The 26,025-nt window shown below is 41.8% G+C and overlaps 1 protein-coding gene across 1 annotated transcript in view; it reads right to left on the bottom strand.

The window, feature by feature from the left end:
* Positions 1–1,750: 1,750 nt before the first annotated feature.
* Positions 1,751–26,025, bottom strand: part of PHF24 (PHD finger protein 24) — a 440,073-nt gene continuing 415,798 nt past the window's right edge. Inside the window, exons 7-8 of the mRNA XM_078677234.1 lie at positions 7,413–7,514; positions 1,751–2,392 (exon numbers count right to left, since the gene is read on the bottom strand). Coding sequence (XP_078533360.1) covers positions 2,293–2,392; positions 7,413–7,514 — 202 coding nt within the window. The 3' untranslated portion in view covers positions 1,751–2,292. The remainder of the gene's footprint in view (positions 2,393–7,412; positions 7,515–26,025) is intronic.

Consider the following 26,025-nt stretch of genomic DNA (forward strand, 5'->3'; position numbering starts at 1 on the left):
TTTGCTGTTACAAAACAGCAACTGTAACAAACACAACTGGAACAAAGGAGTACATGCTATCAAGATATGATATTGTGCTAAATAGCAAGTTATCCTTAATTTGAGCCATCTCCTAAATTGAATGGCAGATTATGACTTCTTGGTGCAGGCTGCCTAGCTCTGGGACTTCATCTCAGTTCATCTAAAGACAAATCAAGATAGATTGCTGTTCCATAAAGACCTCAAATGTTTGTCTTCTCCAAAATACACATGTATGCTGTCATCCAGTCGGGTGGCACTGTCAAGCGCCACTGGTAATAGTGATAAATGTTTTCTAACAAAAGGACACTAGCAGAATTGTCTTTCTTTTTGCTACCTCAGTGATGTTGGCCAGCAACAAACAGCAGTTTTCGTATGTTGTTAATATAGACAAAAACAATATATAAATATATATATATTTCTAATGCAAGAACAGCACTGACTGCCGACAATCAGAAAATAATCAAAGAAGCATGTTGTGAGTCCTGCATATCTGATTGAACTGATGTGATGGGACAATAGTCCATAAGTAGTGGCTTCATGGGTGTATTGCAGGCCCAAAATGATGTATGTAAGTGGCTGATGAGGAATACCAGGTGGCTGCCCTATTAATCGGTTAGGTTATCAATAGTTAGCTTTCAGACTAACTATAACAGTAGGTCAGTTTGACATTGGTTATAGGAGGACATTTATTGTGGTGTAATGGCATATGATTACATAAGTGTTTAACATTAGAATAGCTGAATGGTGTGATTTGCATCAGCTGTGGATGTCTCAAATAGAGATCTTTTAAACATATTTCAGTTTGTATATGAACGCGAATTGTGCTTTTGGTCGCCTCAAATAATGTCTGTGTTTTGTGTTAAACATGAGAATGAAGTACTGGTAACATTTATTGAGCAGCATGGCATAGGCGACCAACCTGTGTGCAAGGATGGTTGCTGCTGAGAACAATGTACAATTGTTGAGACTGCTAGGAAGAGTGGGGGGGTGATAGGTGTGATACTTCTTTGGATCACATATAAGATGTACATGCTCCTTGCATCTCTCTATGGTTACTGACAATCATTCACTCTCAGTGTCTAGTGACTGAGTAATAGGTCACAGATAGGGAAGTGAGCTAACTCAAGGTGGAAGGGGCTGGCCCAAAACTTGGAATCTTATTCAATGAGTCCTACTCTAGTGGTGTTATGCTTAGAGCACCTCTTGGGTACCTACAACATTCTACCTTTCGGAATGTGTTACCGTTACATAACAATGAGTATATTTTAAGCCGGATAATGAAATGCAACGAGCGAGAAAACGCCACAAGCGCCAACACAGCCACGTCAATTCTCTGAGTGGAAGGTCGAACCCTATGTGTACGTTGAAGAATGTGCACTCCGTGTCCATTCAGTATGTGGCAGGCCACAGTCTTATACTAATTCTGAAAGAACAACTCTCTATTTTTGCCAAACAGGAACAGCCTTACCATTCCTTGAATGTACAATGTGTTCTTGTTTCTGAAACACTGTCCATCTCTGGGTCAAAGAAATACACTTTGTCGACAGCAGCGTTGGTGACACGAAGTGGTAGTTCATCTGCCCCAGATCTTACGTAAGCTGGGAAGAGGGATAGGGAGCTGATAGTTCATCTCACATGGTTTCGGCAAGTACAATCTTTAAGGGACCAAATGGGTTATGGGACAAAGAGGGATGCTGCAGGATACTGTCATAAATATAGTAGTCTCACCACAGAACCAAAGTCTACAGAGGCAATTTCACGGACCCTAATTTCAGAGCATCTACAAAACATTGGCGCCATTGCCTGGGAATTCAAGGAAGCTCCCGCTTCTGACTGCTACATAGTCCATCGGATGAAGTCAGTCTCCACAACTGAAATCAACGTTAACAAGGCTCTATCAAGCCAAGATCTTTCTTGCCAGGAATAGCAGAAGTGTCCATCGGGCAATTGACATAGGAGATCCAAAGGAACTGAGTGTTTTTATGGTCCATTTCCATCAGTCAGTACACTAAGCACTAAAGCGATTGGTTGGAGACATCAGAGGGCAAGCACACAGGAGAATGCAGCACCTTGTTGTTAAACACAGAAGAAGAGGAAATTGAGAGGCGGCAAATTCCTGGCTAACAACACGCAGTTGGTGGGATTTTTTCCAGCTACAAGGTTGATGTCCCCAAACACCCGCTTCATATTCTTTCTCAACTTCATGCATTGGGTCGGGTGGAGATTGTAGTCTTTCTGTTCTGCAATCCCTCCATGAACTTCTGAAAGCCTTTATACTGGTGGTCGCAGGTGGATACAAGCACTGTTTGGGCGAGCAGCAAGGATGAAGATGGCATTTTCCTTTAAGAATGTGTTCCAGTCCACTTGTCTGCTGAAGAAACATAAAATATTATTACAAACTATACCCTAAAAAAAAAAAACTCATTTGAACTGTTTTCTTCTTTTTGTGCCTGTCTTCTACCTTTTTATCTGATAGCATTGGCAAAGCCAATAGCTGGGTAATTGCCTGCAGAGCTATTGGTTTCGCCAATGCTCATTTCCTTTGCTGTACTTCAATATTAATATTTAGGCACTTTGAAACAGAAAAGTAATTAAAATATTTAGCAAAAAGTATTGGAAGGTGGACAACTATGTATTATGTATGTATTACTGCATGTGCAGATGCATATGTATGCATGTACAATTGTGGGCAGCCATTTTGCAAATATATATATTTTTTTAAGAATTTAAAGACGGTTGATTGTTCAAAGGCAGAGATCTTAGAATGTTTTATATGTAATTAAAACCATTCTAAGATAGCCACACTGTATGTGAGCACACATGCACAAGTTGTACTGCGTTTTTGGAATGCTTTTTTTAAAATAGTTTATTATTATCAGCTATTCAAGAGGTCTGCTAGCAAATTTGGTAGGGTAAAATACTAATACAGTAAGTAAAGTGCGCTACGCACATTAAAATGAGCAAGAAGCCCAAAGGCAGTCTGGGGTAGATGCTGGGCCTTAGCAAATAAAAATGTTTAAAAATGTATAAATAGAAACTTTGTCCCATGACCTCAGATAATGATATGCACTACTTAGGGGTTTATTATGCGGAATCACTTCCCCGGTTCCGACTGACTGATATTAATGCAACCGAATACAGGGGGAAATAGGTGGCGGACCGGACAGGTACGGATGGCGGACGGATCGCCACCGACATGCAGGCGGTGGCGATCCGTCCGCCATCCGTGCCTGTCCGCCACCTATTTCCCCCTGTGGCGGACGGTCCCGTCCTCCGACAGGATGGCGGACGGACTTTGTTCGTCCGTCTCCCTAATTGACCTCACAGTTTGGTTGAATTGACCCTTTTCCTCAATGGGAGCTTGTGTTACCGCCGTAAACCGGCCATAACACAAGCTCCCATTGAGGAAAGGGAGGTGCAGTTCATCCTTGCTCCCCGTGGCAGGCACCTCAACGTGCCTGCCACAAGGTGCAGGGATTAACAGGGAGGGCACCATAGGTGCCTCCACTGCCACCAACCGTAGGTCGCGCACCAAAGTGGGCAATGCTGTGCACCCCCAAACACGTTTTCAGACATGGTTTCCATGTCGAACAGGCCGGCGTGGAAACCATGTCAGAAACAGTGCATTGTAATCTCTTGGGCAGAATGGCCCAGCCTTGAGATTACAGGCCGGATTAGGCCGAGCCCGTTGGAAGCCAGCTGGAATGACTGGTTTGTTTACTTTACGACCGCCTCCAACATAATGAGGCGGTCGGAAACTAAACCGACCGGCCCATTACAACGCGGCCCTAAACGGCCGCATCATAATCGGCCCCTTAATGTAGGGATGACCACATTGTGCACAGGCAACATTTGTCACATACAGCAAGGGAAGCCAACGAGTGCAATGGGCTGACCAGCTGCCCTATGCTGTACGCTGTCAGCTATGGTGTGAAGAACCATATATGAATGATACTATAAGACACCAATAGACGAAGAGACCTGACTAAAAGATTCTCTTTGTCTGCATTTTATAAGATTAGTTTTGGAAAAACAAACAAAAAGTAAAGACAGTGAACAAATTACACTTATCAATAAATCGTGACTTGTTACAGTTCCTTGGACCTTATTGCTTGCACATTCCCAGTGGTTTGGGCAGTGATGAGTGATTACCTTGGAGACTGGATTATCAGGGGTAGGTATATCAGGGAAAATAGGTAAAATGTCTTAATCAAGATATTATTCAGACTGTCGACGATGCCAAACAAGGCTCAGTCTCAGAATTCACACAGTAATATTATATAGAGGTCTGAGTTTGGTGTTAAAGATACCCAATCAGGTTTCAATGTATGTAATCTATATATCAAAATGTGTTGTGATTTTCTAAATTAAGCTCTCAATCGCTAAGGCATAATATCATATGTAATCTATATATTAAAATATGTTGTTGTTTTTCTAAATTAAACTCTCAATCTCTAAGGCATATTATCAAAGGATACCCCAAAGCTGACTGGGGCAGAATAGAGCCTAATTGTGTTCCTTTCTTATGTTTAGTTCTACTACATATTTCAATCAATTAAATGGGTTACATATCTAAAAAGACAACTGTCTGCTGACAGAGTACGTTTTCTGATGAAACTCGAAACATCCTTCCTGTAAGAAACTCTGGTATGTCCTAATGGCCACTACATATCTTCAATGAAAAAGCCTCCTTTCTCCGGACTCAGCTTGATCAGGCGAGAAACCGCCCAAGAGAACTCTTTAACATTGTAAAAAAACAAACTTCCACTGGCCCTCCCAAAATTTCAGCCTCTACCGACAGATGTGAAGAAATCGCTAGATTCTTTACTGACAAAATCAACTTGATCGAACTATCCTTCTCCTCCCTCCCGCTCTCACTCCAACCTCCCCCCACCCAACACACCCTCGCCCCATCCTCTAACTCACCTTTGTTCTCTATATCAACTCCTCTCAATCCCTCTCAAGCCCTCCCGGCTCTCTCCCAACCTGGCCCCGTTCTGGAACTCATCACCCCGGCTAAAAACAATGCCTCGTGGAGTGACTTTAGTCCAGTATCTGAATCTACGATCACTAATATCATTACCAAACTCAAACCTTCCTCCCACTCCAAAGATCCTCTTCCCGCACACCTGGTTCAAGAACTTAATTCTATCATCGCACCTATATGGACCAAAATCATCAACTCCTCTCTTTCCACTGGCTGCGTTCCCGCCTCTCTTCAACTTGGTCAAATCACACCTATTCTAAAAAATCCCACGACTGACCCTAATGACCTCAGCAACCTTCGCCCTATCTCTAACCTTCCATTCCTCTCTAAAGCCCTAGAGAAATGAGTCCTACTACAATTAGATAAACACATCATCACCTACAATCTACTTGATGTTTTCCAATCTGGCTTCAGAAAAGGATGTAGTCCCGAAACTGCTATGCTAAACATTACTGACGACATCCATCGCTCACTAGATAGTGGGGAATCCTCAATACTAATCCTCCTTGACCTCTCTTCTGCTTTTGATACTGTACACCACCGCACCCTTCTCAACATTCTTAAAGCTCGATTTGGCCTTACAGGTAATGTCTTAAATTGGTTCTCCTCATTCCTTCATAACAGATCACAACAAATCAAGCTCAACCACTTCCTCTCTAAACCCCAACCCGTCTCACTCGGCGTCCCTCAAGGATCCATCCTCTCCCCAACCCTATTCAATCTGTTCATGGAACCACTCACTCTCATCCTCAAACAAGCCAATATCATTTACCACCTCTATGCCGATGACACCCAACTATACTACAAGATCAAATCCCCCAAAGACATACTTCACCTTAATGACACCTTGACTAAAGTTCAAACCTGGTTCCATCAAAACCATCTCAAACTTAACCCGAAAAAAACTGAAATCATACTGTTCTCCCCCAAAAACAATTCCCTTCCCATCCAACTCTGGATCAATGACATCAAAGCTCTTAACTGTTCACTCTCCACTTCTAATTCCGTTAAATCCCTAGGCATCAGTATTGACCAGAACCTCAATCTCATACCCCACATTAAAAATGCAGCAAAAAGTGCCCTTTTCACGCTTCTACAACTCAAGAAAATTAAACCATTTATACCAGCAGCCGACTTCAAGCTTGTTGTCCAATCGCTTGTCCTTTCTAGGATCGACTATGGTAACGCAACTCTGGCCGGCACACCTAAAATCCATCTTGCGCCGATCAAATCTGTCCTAAATCTAGCTGCAAGACTCATCTCCGACTGTAAAAAATTTGATCACATCTCCCCTACCCTCAAGATCCTCAATTGGCTCCCAATTGAAGGAAGATCCACCTATAAGATCGCTTGCATCACACACAAGGCTCTCCACCAAAACACACCTTCTTACCTTTCAACCAAACTACACAAAGCAGGATGCTCCAGGTCCCTGAGAAGCACAAACTCCCTTGTCCTTATCCCTCCTAGACTCAAATGTCAAAAGACCCAATCCCGTGCTTTCTCTGGCAATGCTCATACAATTTGGAACTCTCTCCCCAAAGATCTTCGCTGCAACCCCTCTTACTCTCTCTTCAAAAAAGAACTCAAAGTACTTCTTCTCAACAAATACTGGGGTAAATAACGCAAGCTCTACAGACTACACTTTCATTATGTAATTTGCTATATTATGTATATTTGCTTCCATTACGTATATTTTACTTTCTGTTTCTCTATTTCTCGCACAAACATTCGTTGATTCTCACCTCCATGTAAAGCGCTCTGATACTCTTGGGTCCAGCAGCGCTATATAAAACCTTTGAAATAAAAAAATAAAATAAATACAAGCCGGGGCCAGGGGCTACTGAAGAAACTGCAAGATTAAAAGACGTTCACATTTTCTTAAAAGATGTGGTGCCCAAAATAAAAAAAACACATACACTGTCAGACAACATGGGTCAAATCAAAACTTCAAAACAAAATCCGTTTATATATGAGAGCTTTACCACTGAAAATATAAGTATGAAGCCGTTTGTACATTTCAAAACTGAATTTAGGCCTTACCCTATATACTTTGTGGCATGCTTGTGTTGTAGAGTGTGTGTGCTTTTCTGTGTGGTGTGCAGGGCCTTTGCACAACTCCCTATCCTCCTTTCTATGCGTTTATGTTATATTCTCTCTAGACTGCTGTGTGTAGTATTGTTGACGCCGTTTGTGTATCGCCCATTCTTTTTCAGGCTTCTCTTTGCAGAACTCGTGCGTAAAACAGCTGCTATGAGCCAGGCAGCCAAGCAGGACCTATTAAGGCAGTATTCTGAAACACGTGGAATCGAGTGTAAACAAGCAGTGCACCGCTGGCCACAGCAGGCCCTATGAGCGGGACCCCCCACACACACCAGCACCCCCCAGCCGGCCTCCGCCTCACCTGGTCTCCTCGGGGTCGGGGGGCAGCAGGGCCTTCTCCTGGCTCTTGCCGCTGCCGCTGCTGGCCGGGCTGCTCTCCGACATGGGCCCCACGTGACTTATGCTGTGCCAATGAGAAGACAAACAGAAGGCTTCACAATTAGTATTCAGATCAGATGCTGAGCAGAGCTCCCCTCTGGCTACAATTGATTAGTAAAGGTTTCAGGCTTTCTTTTCTGCTCCCATTAGGTTTGCAGTGTCTGATTTTTTTTAAATGTGGCTTTCATTTTCCTGCGTGGAGTTTTTTTTTTTTTTGAGTTTCATCAGAGTGCTTTATTTTATATCGCTTTTGTCCTAAACAACTAGAAGAACCTCAAAGAAAACCTCACAAAGAACAGAATAAACATAGTCTCTCTTGGGCTGCCAGGCAAGGCAGATAGTCAGTGCTGGGATCTACAGTCACACTGGCCACATTGGCTACACAGATTGGAATGTGAAGTCGCCCTCTGTGACACAGGGCTGAGGTTTCAGAAATGGAATTATTGGTTCTAACCTGGAGGGCACAAAGTCACAACTTTAAGGGAAACATTATAGTAATGCCAAAATGTGAGTTGTATTCATTGAAAGAAATACCCCTTTCCATAAAACACGGGTACTATTATAAGTAAAAATTAAAATAATAAGCAGAATAACACAAACACTTGTTACAAGTACATGCTTGTAACTATATTATGAAACATACTATCATCACATTTTTTAAAATATCTGGTTGGAAAGGTAAGCTGGAGTACCTAAGTCATATTATAGTATTTTCACTAGATGGAGAAACTATAGTTTGCAACAGCTGAACTTACAGTAGTTATTGCTCATGGGCACAGTCCTAGTCAAAGTGGCCATGTTGAGGATGGGCAAGGAGACATTTAGAATTTAATAGGAGTAGGCTTTGGGAACCTTTATGATTTGTTAGAGGTATTTGTAAAGTGTTTTACATACACCATTGTCTCTTGGGGCTAAAATGAGATAAGACTAGATTAAAACATAGAATGCCGAGGGGATCCTAGGAGCAAAGAAAGGATGTAATGGCCAGGGTGCAATTCACAAAACAACTGGTGTAAAATGTTTTTTTTTATTGAGGAGGGTGGGAAACTTTCTCAAGCATTAACCACAATCCTTGGGGTGAACCACAAAAGTCACTAAATTTACCAGAGCTTAATCCACTATTAGCTTTGCACATAAGCAGTCTGGCTTAATTTAGTGGCAATGTGTAAAGTATTTATGCAGAACACAAACAGTAATAAAGTGAAACATAACACCAGCAAAATCTCCCAGTTTAGAAAAATAAATTGGAATTTATTAAATAATTTGAGACCAAAATTACAAAAATCCAATTGGTAGAACAGGAGATATTGAATTTTAAAGGTTTAGGTCAAAGTAGTGCCAAAAGGCCCAAAACGCCCAAAACGCCAACTGAGGTTATATGGCCATGCTCGACCAGGACAAAGCCATATGTTCAGGCCGACCACGATAGAGGGCAGGCCGGGCACAGGACCAAGTTTGGCCTTCTGAAGATTATACACTGTGTCCTCGAAACACAGTCTTTGCAGCATTGCTTTGTGAGCCTTCAAGTTGTCCAGAGTCAGTTCAGATCATGCTGTGAGGCTTTGTGTGACTTTGCATTGCTTGGTTTTAGTTCCGACAAAGCTTTCAGCTGTGTGGCGAGACTTCGCGTCACTTGGCATCGCTCCGTGTTGGTACCAATGAAGCGTGCAGCTGTGCGGCGAGGCTTTACAGTGCTTTGTGTCAGATTTGATGGAAACTTTAGTTAGGCCAGGAGCAGTGCTTTCTGATTCTTGCCGAGGGTCTAGGCCTTGGGGAGGTACCGCTTGGTGATGAGGGACTCACTCCAGCAGAGGCCAGCAGGGCTCAGGCAGGTCCAGTGGAACAGGTCAGGTAGGCAGTTACAGGCAGGCCTCTGGAGCGTGTTGTGAGACCTTAGCTCAAAAAAGTAGGTCAACCAACTGACCCTTGGAGTCACTCAGCCTGGATGAAGGGAGCAGGTCCAGTCTTACTTTTCACAGATCCGTGCAGGCATCAGGGAACAGGGCAGTCCTCTGGCAGCAGGGCAGTCCTTCTTCTGTGTCCACAGGTATAGGAGTGTGCTCAAGGGTGAGTCTGAGGGTCCTGCTTCTATACCTGGAGCCACCTTTGAAGTTGAAGAAACTTCTAGAGTTCTGCCCACACAGATAATTCTGGAATTTCGTTCTTCCCTGTCCAGGCTCTGAGAGGTCTGAGGTGACAATAGGCTGGTGGTATAAAGTACTTTGTGAGTGTGCTGGAGGCAGCCCCATTGAAATGTAATTGGGGCAGGGAACAGCTCCTCCCCTCTGTCTGGGAGGAATACACTAAGCCACCTGCCAACTACACCCAGACTTGTGACCCAGAAGACACGCTGGTTAGGACAAAAAAATGCCAACATTCTAAAAGGGGCATGTATAGAAAGGGGACTTACAATCCAAATTTACCAGTATAAAGGGTTTTACATTACAATTCATTTAAGTGTAAACATGACATTTCTACTATATCCCGCTCAAAACATTAGCACTTATTAAATGTAATAAGGTAAGCCAGTGTTGTCCAATTGGAGAATTTAGAAGTTTTTCAATGCCAGGACATTTAAAACTTAAATAAAACATCCATCTTTTTAACTACAATGCATCCTGCCCTATGGGTTGCAGAGGGGCTACTCTAGGGGTGACATATATGTTTTGATAAGGAAGGATTGGCCTGGAAAAGGTCTGTTTTACCAGGTCAACATGGCAGTTTAAAACTGCACCAAGGCTTAAATTGCAGGCCTGATACATGTTTTTAAAGGGCTTATTAAGTGGGTGTTTACAGTATGTGCTGCACACCTACTTGTAGCTTTGAACGTACAGGCAATCGGTACATGTCGTGTCACTTTACTATGGACTTAATAATAAATTGAATGTGCCCACTTGGTGTAGGTCAATTCTACATTGTTTTAAGAAGAGAGCACAAGTGCTTTAGCACTGGTTAGCAGTGGTAAACTGCACAGAGTTCTAAAAGCTAACAAAAATAGGTTCAGAAAATATGAGGGGTGAAAGCTAACATGTTGGGAGTGACCCTGCAGAGAAGGCCAACACAAGCATAACATGAACTTACTCCATTATTCCACATCAAACACCAGTTTGTGGCAAAATTATTTAGTGGGAACAACAAGAATATGAGTGGCTGGTGGTCACTGCAATTGTATTTTTCATGGTAATGTTTTGTGTCCCTGTGTCAAAAATGTATGCAAGGACACATTCTGCACTAAAATATAAGGCTAAATGACAGGTTTACATTTAGATGTATTAGGTGAAATCAAATTATGTGATTTTCGCATACCCCTAGTTTAAATGTTTTTTTCTTAAGGACAAGATGTGAAAAAAGGGAGAATGCACAAGTAAATGTGCTTAGGATGAGAAAAGAGAACTGGTAGGAGGACAACATCTATCGATGTTGGCTTTTAGAGAACCTGGGTCATTTCCATGTGAACACTTTTTGAACAGCAGAGAGTTTGAAAATATGTCCTACTCTGGATGGATAACTTGTGGAGGCTGCCCAAAATAGGCCGGGCTGAGCTAAAACAGGAGGCAATAGTGGCTAGTTTAGCTGCTTGATTTTGGATTGATTGTAGTTTCTAAAAAAGATAAATAGATAACCCAAGATAGAAAACATTTCAGAGGCCTACTCTAACTCATATTACTGCCATGATTACTACTTTCCTGCTTTCCATAGAGAGTAGGGCCATACTAAGACTTAGTTTGATCTGTCAGAGATACAGGATGAGGCAGCTGAAGCTACTCTGGCTGTTCAACTAATTTCTGATCTAGCATCATTGAAATATTTTAATGTATCAAATAGGCACAGGAAAAGGACCAAAGGTGGTAGGCCAGAGAGAGAAGGAGACCAGGCAAAGGGATAATTTCCAACTTTTAGGGTATCAGTTTTTCCAATATTAATTTTTCAACAGTTTCGGTCCATCCAACTATTTACGCTACATAAGCAATCTTGAGTATGGAAGGGATTGTATTGGTTCCATTGAGTTGGAAAATAGGTTTAGTATCATCAGCATGGGTGTAGAATCCACTGACAAAAGTCCTGTTCAGTTGCACAAGTGGAAGAAGGGAAAGAATTGAACCCTGTGGTACACCTATGAGTATTTTAGTCTGGAAATTAATATGGAATGGTCCAGTGTCTCTAGCTGCTTATATATTGAATAAAATGAGAGCAGTGATATTGTTTCAATCGGCAGCTGTCTGCAAGTCATGAAAGGCTGACAGCAGAACAGATTCAATACTTCTACTTGGGGGGAAGTCTACCTGAGAGTCACTGAGTGACATGTATAGATATGGAAGAAATTATGTACTTTAGGCTCAGTGGAAGATTGGTGTAATTTCAGAAAATATTGAACTTTAACTCTGAGATTTTAAAAGATGGGCAAACATCCAATCAATGTGGAACTCATAGTTATTTCTTATTCCACCACTTTAGGAGAAGATCCAAAATGAAGCGATATCCAACTGTCCCACCTCTAACTGTTTATAGACTTATTAGATCTTAGGGAAAAAGTTAGCCTTCTTCTGCACAAATAAATTCAACAATGTCTGCATTATAGGATGAATTAGAAACACAAAGGTAACAGTTACATCAAAAATATTTTTGGCAAAAATATCCATAATGAGTATGTTCACATTAAACTTAAAAGCATAATTGCCTAATCAACAATAAATACACTGGGGAAGTCCAGATGTATAATTTGTATGTAGCTCTGATATGCATTCCCCATAGTCTGTAAAAAGCAAAACTGTGCTCAAAGACTAACGGAAGGACTAGATTAGTGTAGAAGGACCAATCAATGGTGGCTCCTCCGCTAAGATGGAGGAGCTTTGCCCCACTAATATATGAGCAGTGCAAAAATAAAAATAAAATGATAATAACAAGACTTTATTATCATTTTAATTCTCCATGTGGGACTGGAGCCAGGTCGGGACGGGGATGAGCAAATTGAGGAGTGGTTTGCACTCCCTACGTACGCATTAATGTTTTGCTGTCCCTCTTGGGCCGGGCCAAACATTCTAGCACACTTAGCATGTTCGCCAACTGGCAGTGTTGCAGAACATGCTTAGGCTCCCAGGCACTGCCTGAGTGGCCAAACAGGCCACTCCGACCAATCATGATGCTGCTCATGCACCGTCGTGGTTGGCTAGGAGAGTCGCTTCTGGTGCTGCCAGTGCAGACAAAGAGGATTGAGGAGAAGTGTATGGCGGGGAAGGAAGTTAAGTTTACTTTTTTAAAAGCATTTTTATCCATTCCCAACCCCCAAACACACACCACCCCTCGAGGCAGCCACTGCTGGGAACAATCACAAGCATACTCATTCAACCTAGGAACACAGATATTAAATATGACAATGACAATTTAGTTAATGAAAAAACAAAGAAAAATTATACATAGATGGAACCGAAGATAGAATACAAGGGTCCCGTTCAATAGCGAAGGAAACCTTTGTCACTATTTGCAGCACTTCAGTCAGTGACTGAATGACGTTACAACGCATGCTTTTACCACGCATGCTGTTACAACGCGGTTTTTACATCGCATACCATTACAACGCATAGCGCTTTTGGGTGCTGGATAGTGAATAGTTTAATTTACTATTCCAACTCCAGTCCCCGTGGACACTAGGGAAGGTTATTGGATAGTAAATTAACCTATTCCCTATCGTAGAGCGCCCCCCAGCGCAATGCGTTGTAATGGTTTGCGTTGTAATGACCGCGTTGTAATGGTTGTAAAAGTTTCGTTGTAAGTGATGTTTCCCGACTGAATAGATGCACTTATCATTGGAAGCAGCTACCAAGAATTCTAAGTTTCTATACTTAAATTTTGTATCACACTAATGGAAGTAAGAAGAAAGGTCTGTCAGTGGCGTAGCAAAGGGAGGATGAAGGGGGCGGTATGAGTATTTGGGGCGCTCTTACCTGTGGCTGTTGCGGGGATCAAACATAGGAATCGCTAGCATCCTCTGCGCTCTTGCATGCGGCTGCCGCGGGGCGGCATATGAAGGGACTGCTACAGGCAGCCAAAGGTCTAGCTACACCACTGAGGTTCGTGCCCTGCACTGAACACTAGTCATTCTATTCTGCCTCTGACTGAGCTGCTACACATTCAAATTTCACTACTGGGTGAACGCCTGAGTAAAAAACACCATTTTGGCTCATTCTGCTTAATAGAGATCTTCTTGCCAAAACTGGTCCCCAAATTTGAACTTACAAGATCACTTGTGCAGTCACTCCTAGAGAACTGTAATCTATTTTGCATTGGCACATCCTTGTCAGAGAAAATAACAGAAATAAGAAAAGGTAAAGAGGCAGATTCACAAACGCATTTATGAGTACAGGGATTAGTACTATTCAAGTAATTGTTATATCCTCTAAGTTGCCTTTGTGAATCATCCCTGAAACATCCAACTCCCTTTTAGTAAAGGTGCAAAGAGGGCACTGGCCTTCATATCTGTCCTAACTTTGCATGAATGTTGTATGAATACATCTGTTTTATTTTCATTTTTGATATTCTGAGACCAGTTCACAAAGGCCGGTAAGATGACGTAAAAAAAGCACTACACTACTTACTTTTGTGAAAAGGTTCCATTGAGTATTCCTGACATACCTAAATATTAGAAAGTCAATGTCACCTTTCAAACAATGCCCTGCCCTAGTTTAAGAACGAGCCAATCTTGATATACTTGCATAAAGGAATCCCTAGCTATTACTCATTACAGTTCACTGAGCCCATTAGCCTTAATAACAGTGACCTGAATAAACACATTAAGCAAGAAAGAGGTTTAAGGCAGCATAAAAAAAGCCTGCAAAGAGAAAACGTCATGGAGAAGAACTCTAATGGAAGATCACATGAAGGAAAAGAGTGAATCAGGGATAATGAAAAAGATCTACCTTTCAGGAGGAAAATCTAATAAGTGCCAGCACCCAAGATTTCTCAGAGGCCGCACTGAACCCAGAGAATTGAGAGCGACATGTTCTATCATCAGCAAGCTTTTGCACTAACAGAAAATGTATTTCCATCAGGTGTCACTCTTGTTACTATATATTAAAGAAGTATGTTCCTATAGAATCAATGTACTTATGCTGTTTTTTTGCCGCTTCTCGTCTTTGCAGCTCATCATATCTTCAACTTCCTGTAGCCTGTCTCTATGAACACATTTTTTGATTCTCTGTCATCTGATTTTATTTTGAACATTCTTCTGAGCTAGAAAATAAATATATGTATTCATAAAGACAGCTTAGGTCCATCCCTGTTGCTTCTCGTCGGACACATGTCTCTGGGATTTCAGCTATAGACTATTGAACGGCTCTATGTAAAATTTTTACCAACAAAAACGTAGAAGTAGTGATTAAAAGGTTGTCGCTTGCATGATCAAGTTTTTCATATTCTATATGCTAGGCCAACAGCTAGGTTACAACTGGTCAAAGACTAGTTGGTCACACAGATATCAAATGTCACTGTTTTAAGGAAGAATTTGTGACAATAAAGATAGTAATGCCTACTAAAACTATGCAAAAAGAACAATTGACTGAATGGAATGATGAACAATATCAAACACTCACCCCCAGCCATATGCAAATCAGTCTTGACCCTGCTCCCTGTGGGAACAGTCCAGCCGGAACTGCCAAGCTTGGTCATCCCTGGACCAGAAACAAGCATCCTAGGACCAGTTTCCTGGTATCACTCCTCATCAAGCAGGCTAGCTTGAATCCAGGGGCATGGTGAGCACGGTACCCACGTCTGGCCATCCCCGTCCCACTTGGGGTGACAAATGCAAAAATATGAGCATTTATTTTCTCATCAGTACTGCATAGTAGGTCTGAACAAACCTTTTTGTTTGACCCCCAAAACATATAAAAAAAAATATGTAGTTCACTCCGATAGGAAAAAAACCATTTTATTCGGAAAAAATTCTTGAGGCCAAACAAGATCAAAAAACAATTTTCTCCATCATAAAATGCTTCACTGATCCCAAGGCACTGCAGAAAGAAATCCCGCCCTCCCAGATCTTATGCGATCAGATCTCACTCTTCTTTGAGGAAAAAATCCTCAATATCCAAAAGAAATTTCCTACATCACACGGGGATAGCCTGATCGTTGATCCAGAGGCTAACTCAGACGGTACCAGCCATTCACTTCAAACTTTTAATCCAGCCTCACTAGAGCATACTCAAGCCGCCTGTAAATCAGGTTCTCCCCTGGATGCCTGTCCCCCAATGATACTACACCAGATTATAGATATCATTAACCAAGTAGTCAACCAAATAGTAAATTCTTAGCTAAGCTCTGGCATAGTACTTGACGAATAGAAACTGGCCATAGTAAAACCACTGAAAAAAAAACATTGACTCATCTAATCTTGCCAATCTCTGCCCAATATCTCTTCTTCCTACAATGGGAAAATTACGGAAAGATTAGTCCACAAAGAACTTTTGTTCACCCCCGGCAGTCCGGCTTCCGTCCCAAACACTCCACAGAATCTGCCCTCCTGGAAATATCTGACACTCTTAAAATCATAGCGGACGAAGACAGGAAGGCAGTACTGATTTTGCTCAACCTGTCTGCCGCCTTTGATACCATCTCACATAGTGTTCTCCTTGCACAGCTCAAATCCATTGGCATCTCCAACACTGTTTTGGCATGGATTGAGTCCTTCCTCACCAATCAAAATCAAGCAGTGTCACTCCGAACGTTCCTCTCCACCAAACGTCCCATTAAAACCGGAGTGCCACAGGGCTCATCCCTCAACCCGCTGTTGTTCAATATATACATGATCCCACTCATTTCCCTAATAACTGCATTTGAGATAGAAGTAACATCTTATGCAGATGACACACAACTAACCATATCCCTGGACAAAGACTCTACTGATGCGGAACTCAATTTTAAATTCTGCCTAGCCGAGGTCATTCACTGGATGAGGAACAACCACCTCAGGTACGAGCCACCTCCTACCACTGTTAAAGTGGCAAAAAACAAGGAGTACAGTTTGATACCTATCTCTTCTGACTGTAGCAGGGACCTGCTTCAGCCTCATCAAGTCATTGAGAAAATTCTTTGACTTCATCCCCATAATGACCAGGAAAACAGTAGCAGTGGCTCTGATTCTATTGCGACTAGATTACAGCAATAGCCTCCTAGCAGCAGCCAACAAGCAAACGCTGAAAAGACTACAGGTGTTACAGTATGCAGCAGCATGTCTAGTCTTTAAACTACCACGAAGGTCATCAGCATCCGCAGCACTTAAAACTCTCCATTGGCTCCCACTACACAAGAGAATCCTGTTTAAGATCCTCGTAATCACTTTCAGAGCCACGCAAAACCTCGGGTCAACGTATCCCTCAGCCATATTCATGCCTTAAACCACATCCAGAACTTTGAGGTAATCATCAGTAAAACTCCTCAAACCTCCCAACTTCAAGTACAAAACAAAGGGTGGCAAAACAGTAACCGCATTAGGAACAAAAGCCTGGAACCTTTTGCTAACACGCCAAAGGATGTTAAAAACTAAGAAACACTTCAGGAAAGCACTGAAACCTGGATCTTTGAAGCTTCAGACGAACTCTGCCTTTCCCTGATATAGAATCCTCATGGCTTCCACCTCTTCCCTGCCTCCGCATAGCGCCAGGATGCTCCTTATGGAGTGACAGCATGCGCTCTACAAATGCAATAATCAGATCAAATCAAATCAATTCACATATTTAGGTGATTACATTTCCAAAGTTTACTGGGTTTAATTCAACTGCCATATATTCCTATTTCTTTGTGCTTCTTTCACTTACTATCTATTTATTTTTATGACTGGCCTTTGAGAATAGCTTTATCTACATCACCCACCTATTATTAGCCCAAAACCATAATGATATAAACATGGAGATGTGTTTGGTAGGAAGGCTTCATCCATTGGTCTGTTGAACTGTCATTCTCATTTAGCTTCCTCCCACCATAGCATTCATCATGCAGCAATTGTCCAGTCCACTTTACCCTTTAGCTCCCTTGACAGTGAGTAAATACAAAGTTGCACACATTGTTCACCCCTGTGTAAAATACTTCCTTTCTCTTCTGTAACAAAGCACTTTCAGAGTGTGATTTTTTTATTTTGTGTATTATCTGTAAATAAACGGCTATTTACTTTAACTGCACTTTGGGTGCCCAGTTATATGGTGATTTACTTCCTGTTTCCTTTTAAAAGTTGCAGATATATAGTGCTTAAGAGACATTGTGACACTGTCACTGTTCACTATTTGAGTGCTTGGTTGGATGATGATTTCTTCTTGTTGCCTCCTCAACTAATAGTAGAATGAATTAATGTGACCCCTGAGCAACCCAATGTCCAGAATAATAGTTCATGAGTACAGTAGCGTTTCTTTGTTCTTCGTCTCTTTATGTTCCTTCTTCTTCATAATGCGTGAGGTATCCTGGATACATACTGTAGTCACTCTGTAAATTCCAGTAGCCAATCTAATAAACTTCATCTTCAGTCCTTCCTTTTGTCTGTGGTTACCTCGGGTCACAGCTTTGTCGACTCTAATAAATCCAGCACTCAGGTTTTTAAACAAATCTTTCGCTATCTTATCCCTGTCCTTCCTGTCCTTCCTTATTGATCTCCCAATTGTAATATCACTAGTTTTGTCAGGAAAAAAAAGCTGTTGCAAAACTCAGGGGTCACATTATTTCATTCGAGTTTGGGATTCTCCTCATCTAAGTTGAGGGTGTTGTTGGCCACTCTTTTCCCCTTGGACCACCAAATATAATTTTGAGATTATTTTAGGAATACTATAGGTTTGCACAAACAATAACCTGCCACAGTGACTCTTTATTTTCAGATTGGGTTGTGCGGCACCTATTGTTCCTGACAACACTAGTGATATTACAATTGGGGGATCGTCAATACTAGAATGCTTGGCACAGCTGAAAGGGGATTTTAAACATCAACATAAGTGAATGTTTTTTAAATTTCCTTTTTGTATTGAAAGTATATCGTGGTCACAGTTAGATGGCAGCAATGTTCAATTTTTGGCATTTGCTTGCAACTACTTGAAATATAATAATCGTTACACCAGCATGCCAAGACCAGACCTATCAGATGTGACAATGATTTACTTACTTTTTTTGGAAGCTGAATCCACCAGGGTGTTGTGGGCCTTTTTTATAGACCTGACCAGGGAAAGTAGATTGCAGCAGGGCCACCCGCCATCTCCTTGTTACTCCCCCCCGTCACTGTTGCCATTACCTGAGATCATGTGTTAAATATGATAAAAGGACAAGAGTCCTTTTTAGGTCTCGCCTATGTAATACGCATGCGCTACTTAGGCAAAAAGACCTTTAGCTATCGCTTTGGCTTTTCAGCCAAAAACCGTGCATGCGTTCCATTGCCTTCAACGGCAACACGTGTACGTCTGGCGGTTCACTTGTGGGAGCGAGCGCCGCCATATGGTAGCAATTATCGCTCTTGCAAGGGAATCGCGCAGCCCCCCTACTCCCTCCTGCTGCCGTGCGCCTCCCCCTGCTGCAGGCAGCCTGCTGCGCTTGTGCTTGTTTAAGTATGATTTGGCCAGAATCACAGCAATGTGTCTGCCTCTCGCCAGACTCGAACCTGGCTCCTCAGCTTCCAAGTCGGCCACTGTAGCAGTTAACACACACGTTGGTAAACTGAACTCGCCGACCGGTATTCTAAAATCCACCTCAATGCACGTTTATTAAGCTTTCCTACGTCTGTATGCTTGTAACCGTAGACAACAATACAGCATCATTTGAATCGCTGAATACCTGCTCTTCAAGCTAGTCCTGGGGGATTGCTCAATTAGCGTGTAAACAAACAGGTTTATCACATTTCTGATCTAGAAAGAGAAGTTGGTATACCCTTGGGCATAGGTTAAACGAACCACCATCTTGGAAAACCTCATTCGCTGTCAACAAGAAAAAATATTTGAAAAAAATGCACAGTAGTAGAGTAGAATTTTAAAATAGTCTTTGCATTACGTGCTCAAATTTCATAATATATTTAACATGAAATGTTTTTGTAAGAAATGTCATTTGCACCAATTACAGACCTGTAAAATATGCGCTTTATTTTGTCTTACCACTTTGATTTAAACATTTCCTTTTACGTTCGAAAACATGCTGTATTAAAACTAAAGTCCAGATAAAAAAAATGACAAAAATGAGCCGAGTTTTTTTTGCGCCGTCCTACTACTATCTCTCGCAGCAGGTTTCCCCTCCCTCTTATTATGCTGCGGTTCAGAGCAGTGATAGCGCTGTAGCTTCATTTTCGAGGATCTCCTGGGGAGAAACTTGTTCAGCCGGAAACATATCTACCTCGATCCACGACATAGTGCCTGAGAATTTTGTGTATGTCATTTTTACGTTTTGTTATAGCCTTATTATGTTGTTTTACCTGTCAAGTCAGGTAATGCAGGGAAAGAAAAAATACGATGTCAAGGTAGGTGCTGCGTGTTTATTCGAAAATGAATGGTTAAAGTCTGTTTTGTTGTGTCTTTCACTCAGAAAGTTTTAAAATATATTGTAAGTGGGGATGTTCGGTGCTAAAGTTTTACTTTTGAATTCTACTGCATATTTTGTATTAGACTCATTTTATTTGTTCTTTAAGTATCTATCTGTAATTCGATATTTACAGAATGCTGAGATTACCCCAAACAGTATTTAGGATTAGCATTGGTGCACAAAACCGAGTGTTCATTTGTACGTCTGTACACATGTCACGGCTACACATGCCCGATAGAAACCCATATCTGAACTTTGAATAACTTGTACGGAGACAGCCAACCTCACTTGTGTCTCAGACAAAACTATTATATAACAAATTGCCCTGGAGTTATTAGGCGACCTGTTTTAGTACTTCAGAAAATGTAACAAGTAAAATAGATCAATGTTTAAATGCTTCAAACTGCGGTTAAAGTCAATATGGTGTACAGCCTATACATTGACAGTTTGAAAAGGGGGCAGACACTGATCACATTACAGCATTATATTACAGTTGTATGTAGTGCTACGCACCCCTTACGAAGCGCATTTGTAAACAGATTACACTCCACTGCAGGGGCTTGCGCTCAGATGAAGTGCTAGTATTTTGATGCTCTGCACGAGGACCAAAGCTTGACTCCTAGTTTGCTTTTATTGTCAAGTCTTGGCGTGTGGCCAAGCTAAAAGGTGTGCAAGAGAAAACACACAGTCTTATAAGGTGCTAGGGCATCAGTGGAAAGTGTCCAACTGCGTGGCTGGCCCACGTGGAAAGTGTTTTAATCTGTCAAAAGAAAACATGGGTTCCCTGTTTACAAAAACAAGCATTGGCATAGCCAATAGGTCTCGCCTTTGGGACCTTATAAGTGTTTAGCCATGCAACAGTTGATGTTGTTGCATGCATATTGTGCTGCATAACTAAATACTTATAAGGTCCCAAAAGTGAGACCTATTGGCTATGCCAATGCCTGTTATCCTATGTTATGGCATAATAAAAAAACATGTTTTTGAAGTGCAGAAGATAGCTTTTCAATTATGTGTGTAGCACTGGCGACATGGGGGGGGGAGTGGTTCTATCTTCTGTTTCCTCCTGTGGATACCTACCTTCTCCTACAGGTTACAAACATAACGCTATTACAGTGTTGGAGGAGTGACTTTAAGTCCCCATCAATTATTTGTCTATAATGTGTTTTAGTGTGGACGAGCGGCAGGCTTAGCCATCAAGCTAGGCTCACGTGAACAGAAGAAAAAACTTAAATATAAAAATACATACATCAATGTATACTTATGGGGGCCATAGATCAGCCTTCTTCATCCACTGTATATCCAATTGCAATTTACATGTTGCCCTGCCCACCGCAGCATACAGCATGGGTCCACTTATTTCAGCCAATGGCTCTCTTACACTGTGACAGCATACTTCTTGATTTCACGTACCTATCCCGAAATAGAAGTGCACGTCAACGCCAAGGCTGGTGGGCCAATACTTTACTTTGCCAATGCTACTTTTATTTGCATTCTTTAGTCTTTGCAAGTTTATTTTTTTATTTGTTTAGTACCTTGTGTACCTTTTATTTGCGCTAATAAGAATAATATTTTCCTGTGATGTGCGTTAAAATTAAAGGTGAGTTCTATGTCTGTTGTAAGTATACCTGCCCATTAAGAAGCTTTGGTACTGTTCTATTAAAACTATTAAAATTATGAGATTGTTCTTTTTTTATTAAAAATATTTATTGGGACTATATAGCCATCATTATTAGGCTGTGGCATATCTTCTTTTTGTCTTTTTGACGAGTTGAAAATCCAACGTGCTAAATGCAAAGCCCTGGAGAGGAAGTGGAGGATTTCATATTCCGCTCCTTGCAAGGTGACTTACAAAGACGAGCTGAAAGTCTACCATGCAAATTGCAAACGTGCCAAGGCCACATACATTGCTTCTACCATTATCCAAGCGCAAAATTGTCCTCGGACTCTTTCCGCCACTGTAAAGAAACTCACAGGAGCAGATACCATCCCCTCCTTGCCGGCTTTGAATGGCACACAATGTAATGCCATTGCGGACTTCTTTATATCCAAGGTTGAGGGTATCTATCAATCTTTGGCCTCCCTTTCACTGCCAATTGATTCCCCTCAACCTGGCTCCTCTTGCAGTGTTTTTTTCTCTCCCACTGTATTCATCCATAACTGGTTACCATTTGATGACTCCTCCTTCCTGTCTTGTCTAAAAAGTATCAGGTCAGGTTCCCCTCGGGACCCAGTTCCTATGAAGATACTAAAACAACTAGACCTTGAACCACGGAGATTCTTAATGAGGCTACTAAACATCTCTCTTATCGAATCTCGGGTGGCACAGGATTGGAAACATGCCATGGTTGTCCCTTTGCTCAAAAAATCTGGTGCGGACATTACAAACCTTGCCAACTTTAGGCCTATATCCCTGCTGCCAGCCTGCTCCAAAATACTGGAACGCCATGTTAACACCCAGCTCAATGAGTTTGTTGAAAACGTGGGATATCTCCATCCATCCCAATCAGGCTTTCGCGCTAATTACTCCACCGAATCCGCACTCCTTGGGGTGACTGAGCGACTCCGACACGGTATCGATAGCGGTGAGACCTTTGCGCTTATTCTTCTTGATTTAAGCGCTGCATTCGATACCGTGTCTCATTCCACTCTTTTGGAGTCCCTCCGCTCCCTTGGTGTTGATGGATCTGCGCTTGCCTGGGTGGCCTCATTTCTTAATGAGCGCACCTTTCAGGTTTTCTCAAACAAGGCTGAATCTGCGATTCATTCTTCAGCTTACGGCGTCCCTCAAGGGTCTATATTAAGCCCATTGTTGTTTAATATTTACATCAGACCTCTTGCTTCCATCGTAGAGGACGCCGGTCTGTCTATATATTCATATGCAGACGACACACAGATTGTGTTTTCTCTCTCTAGCAGCAGGGTTCAGGAAGTCTCTGCCCTTAAAGTTGGCCTATCTCGCGTTGCAGCTTGGATGCAAGATCATCTGCTGAAGCTCAACGGAGAGAAGACGGAGGTTATTATATTAGGCAAGCATAAAGATCTGTGGGGCTCTAGACACTGGCCATGTGACATGGGTCCTCTGCCTACCCCTGTGCCTGTTGTTCGTAACCTCGGATTCCTGATCGACGACACACTTTCGATGAGGCAGCAGGTGACCAAGGTTGCTGCAGTCTGTTTTAACACCTTACGATGGCTGCAGAAGATCTTATGGATGCTGCCTGAGTCCACCCGAAGAACTGTCGTCCAGGCCCTTGTGATGTCTCGCATTGACTATGGCAATGTGCTTTATCTGGGAGCGGATAAAGCAACAATTAATAAACTCCAAGTGGTACAGAATTCAGCTGCTCGCTTCTTGCGTAATGTTCCACGGAGAACGTCCGCAATGCAAGCCTTGCGTGATCTGCACTGGCTGAGAATTTCAGATCGCGTGACTTTCAAAACACTGTGTTTTCTGTTTAAGATCCGTCAGGGTTCTGCCCCTACCTACCTGCATAACCTTGCCCAGCCTTATCTACCCGGACGTTCTTTAAGGTCATCTAATAATGGCAATTTTTTGACTCCAAGAATCCGACTGGCAAAAATGGGAGGCCGTTCATTCGCATATCTTGGACCAAAGATGTGGAATGCTCTCCCGCTGGCGTTAAAAACTGAAACTAATCTTCTGGCTTTTCGTAAAAAGTTGAAGACTTTTCTGTTTTGATTTCCATCTTTTTGTGATCTCTTTCTGCACCTGCTTGATCTCCTTCTTCAGTCTGTCCTTGGCGCCGGGAAACCCATTGCGGGTAGCTGTGCGCAATACAAATTCAATAAAATAAAAATAAATAAAAATACTTGGAATAAAAAGGCACCAGCTTGCTAAAACCAGACCTATTGCCTTTGTCAATATTTGCTTTAAACACGTCCAACTAACATAGAAAACAGGGATATAAATGAATAGGTGGTGTAGCAAGAGTCAATTGTTGTATTTATTTTGGCCAAATAATAGAAATGTGTGCCAGTGGGAAGAAAGAATTCGCACCTGAAACGTGAATATGAGGATGAAGGTGGCCATGCTTTATTAAGAGATCAAATTAGTCTGCTTTGTTCCTTACAACATTTGTAAACATTTCTTTTTATTATTTCTATGAAGATGCGCTTTCAACTTCATTAGCAAGGAACAACAAATGGTGACCTTGTTGGCCCTGATCAATTCAAAGCTGGACTATGTAAATGCCCTGTATCTAGGGCTACCAGATTATCACATCATATGACTTGATTGCAGATTGTTCAGAACATGCTAACAACTCTTAGCTAGGGATTTTAAAATTAGTCCAATTGACAGAGGTTAATACAACTGCACAGACTGTCCTTAGCTGGAACACTTAGCTTCTCGTTTCAAAGTCTAAATCCAAGTTGATGAGAGAGTATGCTTCCTCCCTTTCTCAAAGAACAAGGTCAGCCATCTGTTCACGTTTGAAGATTTTGCAAAGGTCCGGACATGCTTCTTAAGAAGTACTTTATAAGCAGTCATATGTATTAATTTTTAACATGCCCTTTCTGTCTTTCTTTACTTGAATTTTTAGTCAGGGGTCATTAGGGCAGCTGTAGAACACATTTTTAAGACTTCCTTCTAATATTTACTGTTTTAAGTATGTACTGATACTGATAAGGGAGACAAATGCCGACTTTATAATTTTTGTGCCAGGAGGGACATGAAACTACTGGCCGTGCCAGTATAAAACTGTCCGGGTGGCAAATCTAGGAAAGAGAGAAGGTTGTCAGGAAACTTCCCAAAATTATTTTCCTCCATAAGCCAATCAAGGCATCCTTGTTGATGCAGAAAGCTTTAACTGGTCAAATTCTTTAGAGGCTATCAATTATTACATTTACATCATTATATCGCTGCACACTTCTCTTCCTTCATAAAGCACTATTTAAGTAGATTTCCTCTCCTTCTTGGCAACATTGTAGGAAATATTAACTTTCTGCATGTTCTCCCCTGAATTTTCACCTATTTGTGCTAATGTATGACTCTTTTATTACTTCATATCTGCACCTGAGAAAATGCAAGGGTGATTTCACATTATTTTCACTTAATTTTAAAAATGTTATTCTAAGGTAAAAGTAGAATTTTTTGTGGAAAAGTAACTTTAAGAAGGTATACTTTGTGCTACCTGACAGTAAACTAGTTTAAAACTGGTTTGCATCTCAGCCGTGTTCAGAAGTCCAATATAATCCTTGACTGGGTTGCTAACAACCCTTTTCCAGGAAAACAAATTCTTGAGTTCTTGGAGCAGTAATATACGGATGTTGTCAGCCAGTTTTCATGGTTCTTCCTTTGAATTAAGAGTGCCAAGTGGGTTTGCAAGGAACTGCTAGCAAAGACTTACAAAGCCACTGTAGGAGAGTAGGGTCTGCTTCCCATGGTTACACCTACTATTTGCTGTGTTTCACTGGTTTTTCGACTTTAGACGGGCTGTGGCCCTGCTAATCAGGACCACAGCCTAGCTGTACTCTCTCTAAATTGATACCATGTACTTTAGGTACATACCAGATTGGTTACTGGGTAACCCTTATGAGTCCAAGTTTATGGTACCTTAGGTACCCAGGGCATAGGTACCCCAGAGGCCTACCAGGGGCTGAAGCATGTATTGTGCCACCCCTGGTTAGCCTTCTAAAATGGGACCACAGGTCTGCACTTGCAGCCTGGGTAAGATGGTGTAAGCACCCCTTACTTAGATATAGTATACCTATATCTACATTTACATATAGTCACATAGTAACCTATAAGTCACTCCTATGGCAGGCCTTGACAATCCTGGAGGCAGAGTGCTTAGTTTTGTGTGAGAGGGTGCCCTAGCATGAGCTGAGCCCTTCTACAGCTTTCAGAAATATCTCCTCATAGCTGTTCTATGATATAGCCATACCATATACTATACTCTTAAGTGCATTATAATCCTCGCGGTTAATGCTAACTTTGGTTTGGCTTTATCAAAACATGTCGTCTTTGGTGTCAAACAATTTGG

This window comes from Lissotriton helveticus, chromosome 2_1 (genome assembly GCF_964261635.1).
Source record: "Lissotriton helveticus chromosome 2_1, aLisHel1.1, whole genome shotgun sequence".
Classification (NCBI taxonomy): Eukaryota; Metazoa; Chordata; class Amphibia; order Caudata; family Salamandridae; genus Lissotriton; species Lissotriton helveticus.